We start from the raw sequence: 4,934 nt of genomic DNA on the forward strand, positions 1-4,934 counted from the left end.
TCTTTAGTCAATACACGGGAAATAAAGTAACTGGCGTTACTTATTTGAAAAAGTAACTCTGATATTTCCTTGTAAATTAAAAAGTAATGCGTTTCTTTACTCCTTACCTGGGGAAAAAAAGTGATCTGATTACGTAACTCGCCAACACTGGTTATATAGTGTATAGAGAGAGAGAGAGAGTGTGTGTGTGTGTGTGTGTGTGTGTGTGTGTTAGTCTCTGACCTGTTGTCTGCTGCGTGTTTCTGCTCATCTGCGTGGATCCTGAATGAATGAAAGGCAGTCAGAATCACTCCGCCACAGTCCTTCACATCATCCATCAGATCACGAACACACTCGCGGAGATCACGGCACGCGTGTGTGTGTCTCTGCTGTGTTTCACGCGAGTGTGTGTGTGTGTGTGTGTGAGATCCGACCGCCATGAAACGCAGACGCGCGGGGGCGGGGCTACAGCCGCCCGCGTCCAATCAGCACACAGGGGCATGCAAAAATTAACATGAAATATTTCCTCTGGTCAAACAAAAGCAACACTAACCAAATACGATTCTTATTTGATTTTGTTACAACTTATCACATAAAGTACTTTCACTAATACATTTACATTTCCCGCATGTATAATGTACAATAATACTGCAATGATGAAAAGTGTGAAATGACACAAATGGAAGTGTGTGAATGATGTAGAGATGACACAGATGAAAACTTCTTCTTTATCTGATTCCATCTGTAAGAAACCACATTCCCCCGTTAATGAAGCACCTGCATGACCCTCTGAAGCTGGTTATGTAACTTCTTCAAACATCAGCTCTTCCTCTTCGGTCCTCATGTCTGATAAATTCACACTGATTCCGTTCTTCTGTGGTCGCATCGATCCGCTTCTGTCAGACTCTGTGATTTACAGTTTAATGCTGCTGACAGATGAACTGTTATCGAGCGGCTGCCACAGCAGCTTTCTGTTCATCTGTCCGTCTGATAACCAGCTGATGTTCTTCCTCATTCATTTTCACTCAGCTGAAAAAAATCTAAACAAATCAAAAGCCTTATGACAGTTTACAACACGACCCAACTCTTTCCAACTGAAGAAGCGTGCACTAAGACAAGCATCACCATTACTGTAAGCAACCACACAGAACACGCTAGCAACCAAACAACACCCTAGCAACCACCTGTCAACCAAACAACATCCTAGCAACCACACAAAACACGCTAGCAACCACCTATCAACCAAACAACATCCTAGCAACCACCTAGCAACCAAACAACATCCTAGCAACCACACAGAACACCCTAGCAACCACCTATCAACCAAACAACATCCTAGCAACCACCTAGCAACCAAACAACATCCTAGCAACCACACAGAACACCCTAGCAACCACCTATCAACCAAACAACATCCTAGCAACCACCTAGCAACCAAACAACACCCTAGCAACCAAACAACACCCTAGCAACTGCCTAGCAACAAAACACCCTAGCAACCACACAGAACATGCTAGCAACCACCTAACAACCAAACAACACCCTGGCAACCACACAGAATGCCATAGCAACTAAACAACATCCTAGCAACCACATAGAACACCCTAGCAAACACGATCAACCAAACAACACCCTAGCAACCACACAGAATGCCATAGCAACCAAACAACATCCTAGCAACCACACAGAATACCATAGCAACCACAAAGAACAGCCTAGCAACCAAACGACAACCTAGCAACCACACAGAACACCTTAGCAACCACCTATCAACCAAACAGCACCCTAGCAACCACACAGAACAACCTAGCAACCAAACAACACCCTAACAACCACACAGAACACTCTAGCAACCGCATGGTAACTTGTTAAAAAACCTCTTAACACCCACACCCATTTCCTGAAGAAATCAAGGATGTAAAATTAAGCTATATTTGATATATTATGCATATTTTATGTATTTTATGCATAATTATGTATATTTGAAATAAGCATATGTGCATAATACTAATAAATAATAGAATATGCATATATATATATTTTTTTTTTATCATTTAATAATTTATTATACTAAAAATGCAGTAAAAACAGTAATATTGTGAAATATTATTACAATTTAAAATAACCATTCACTATGTGAATCTCTGTTAAACTGTAATGTATTTCTGTGATCAAAGCTGTATTTTCAGCATCATTACTCCAGTCTTCAGTGTCACATGATCTTCAGAAATCATTCTAATATGCTGATTTGCTGCTCAATTATTATCAGTTATTATTGATGCTCTGCGTTTTAGCACTTCTTCCTTTGAATGGACATCTCTAATAAATGTGAAATGAAAATGATCAACACAGAGTCTGTTTGATTGCAGGAGCATGAGCTCATGATGTGCCCTGCTTATGATTTATTCAGCACATGAGGATTGATTTCTATCAGAGTCACTTCCTGTTTCAGGGCTGCTGCTTCTGCTCAAAGGCTGAATAAATGATGAGTGATCAACAGGTCAACACATTGTAGATCCTTCTAGAAACCCTCGTCTGTCCATCTGAAGAATGGAGAAACTTCACCTCTACAGATACTCATTTCTGCAGGTGTCACAGCATCTTCAGGTATCTTTATATCTGCTGTTCCTCTAATGACTCTCAGGAAGAGTTTGGCTGTGTTTTGCTTCCACTATCAGATTTCCGGAACTCACCTGCTGCCAAATTTCCATGCATGTACAGTATTGTGTGTTATTTGAGTGAAATGATTGATTTTTGAATGGTTTTGGGTGAAGTGATCATCACTAGCGATCAGGCTGATGTGGGATCAGTGTTTGGACTGTTGGAAGCTGCAGTGGAAACAGTGTCGCGGATCTCTGGAAACTGGCACTGGAGGATCTCGCTTACATCGCTCCTCGCTGTCTGCCGCTTCCTGTGACCTCTGACCTCTCCCTTTCCTCTCAGAGCGAGGACAAACCGGCGGGTGCTCAGCAGGCCTGAGCAAACACACTGAACATGACTGAATGATGGAATATAATACAGCACGTGTGTGTGCGCGCGTGTGTGTGTGTGTGTATGTGTGTATGTGTGTGTGCGTGCGTGTGTGTGTGTGTGTGTATGTGTGCATGCGTGCGCATGGAGCCATTAGTGGGATCGTTTGCATTATTAATGAGATGATGTAAGATCTGCCCGCTGTCTCGCAGGATGGCATCGGTTGGCACAGAAAGACAGCAGTGAAATGGAGAAATGCATTTACATTTGGCAGTTGCTTTTATTTCACAGCGACTTGCATTGAATTCAAGGTAAACGTGATCAGTTCATATGGATTCATATGAATAAAAATTTTTAAATGGTTAGATTTTTTCCCCCCCAGAATTGTTTGATATAAACTGAAATTCTGAGGGGAAAAGTTGCAATTACCTTTTTTTTTTATCCAGTGGCGGAAACGGCTTCCATAAGTTGATGCAATCGAACCCATAACCCCGGCGCTGCTAATGCCCCGATCTGCTGTTTGCAGCTACAAAAATGGTGCATAAAAATGGTTTATAAAGTCTCAAATCAGTGTTATTGTGAATTTGATTTTTAGATTTTCTGTTTAAATTTTAATTTTAGTTAAAGTTTTAGTCATTTTTTTGCGTTTTTGTAATTTTTTTTTTATATGTCCATGTAGTTTTTATTCAATTTTAGTTTTAGTTATTTTAGTTCTTCAATTTTAACTAAACAAAAATGTAGAAATATTTTATTTTATTTTTTGACTTTTAGTTAATGATAATAACCTTGTTTCAAGGTCCAAATTTGGGTTTGTGTGTGCTCATAATTAGCTTCATATAAACTCATGGACAGTATTGTGTCTGTCAGATTTATGCATTTGGCAAACACTTCAGTACAAAGACACTTTCATTGCATTCAAACTATCATTTTATCAGTTCATGCATTCCCTGGGATTTGAACCCATGACCTTGGTGTTGCAAGCACCATGCTGTATTGAGCTTTAAGAAGACTGTGTTTGATCCATGTGTTCTCGGTGCAGGAGTGTAAGACGGCAGAAATCAGGATTCTGGAATGTTCTGAGATATTCTGACCCCTGATCCCTCATTCCTGCCAGAGATAAACGGCCCTCATACACACAACGCTCTTCCTCTGTAATGTTTAACTAGAGCAGTCAGTGTGTGTGTGTGAGTGTGAGTGTGTGTGTGTGTGTGAGTGTGTGTGTGTGTGTGCGCGTGTGAGTGCACGTGAGTGTGTGTGTGTGAGTGTTATTATTACTATTACAGTTTTTCTCGATTGCTAGCACACTATAATTGATTAATTGAAACTTATTAATTTGGCCCAATTCATACAGTTCCTGAAACAAAGACACGTTTCTCAAAACTTTGAACACATTTCACCTGTTTGCACACACGCTCCAATTGTCACAGTGCGTGCGGGGAGATGAAGCGAGGACTCAAGTGCAGGAGAAATGGTTATTTATTTTGATAATAAAAATGAAACAAAAATAAACTCAAACCACCCCGAAGGGGAAAAGCAGACAGGCAGGCCTAAAGCTGGCATCAAAAACTGAACTCAAACAGCACACATTTATCCCTGTGTGAACATTAAGCAGCAAAACGGATGACACACAGCTCAGAATCTCAGGATGATATGAACAAGAGCACAGCTGATTATGAGTTTTGGAAAATGAATCCTGTGGGAAACAAAGAGGAATAAGAGGGGAAAATAAAAATGATGAAATACACAGCACTATAGTTGAGCTTGTTCTTCTGCATGGACTGAGCATGAGGGAAGTTAGCCTACAGCTCATCTACAGGGTTTCAGTACTACTTACACATACAGTATAATTACAGTACATACCAGCAGTACTTCAGATGAGAGAGCTTTCATTATTCTATGTACAGTAAATACAGTACACCCTCAAACTCATTACTGTTGAACTGATTTGTGCCCAAGTACACTGTACAAAATAACTGTAATTTTAA

The 4,934-nt window shown here is 40.3% G+C and overlaps 1 protein-coding gene across 3 annotated transcripts in view; it reads right to left on the reverse strand.

The window, feature by feature from the left end:
• Positions 1-439, reverse strand: part of LOC107747481 (rho GTPase-activating protein 28-like) — a 34,900-nt gene extending 34,461 nt beyond the window's left edge. For all 3 annotated transcript variants that reach the window (XM_016562007.1, XM_016562009.1, XM_016562006.1), the window contains exon 1: positions 223-439. In XM_016562007.1, coding sequence (XP_016417493.1) covers positions 223-419 — 197 coding nt within the window. In that variant the 5' untranslated portion in view covers positions 420-439. The remainder of the gene's footprint in view (positions 1-222) is intronic.
• Positions 440-4,934: the final 4,495 nt, after the last annotated feature.

Source organism: Sinocyclocheilus rhinocerous, unplaced genomic scaffold, assembly GCF_001515625.1.
Source record: "Sinocyclocheilus rhinocerous isolate Xijiao unplaced genomic scaffold, SAMN03320098_v1.1 scaffold6552, whole genome shotgun sequence".
NCBI classification, from domain to species: Eukaryota; Metazoa; Chordata; class Actinopteri; order Cypriniformes; family Cyprinidae; genus Sinocyclocheilus; species Sinocyclocheilus rhinocerous.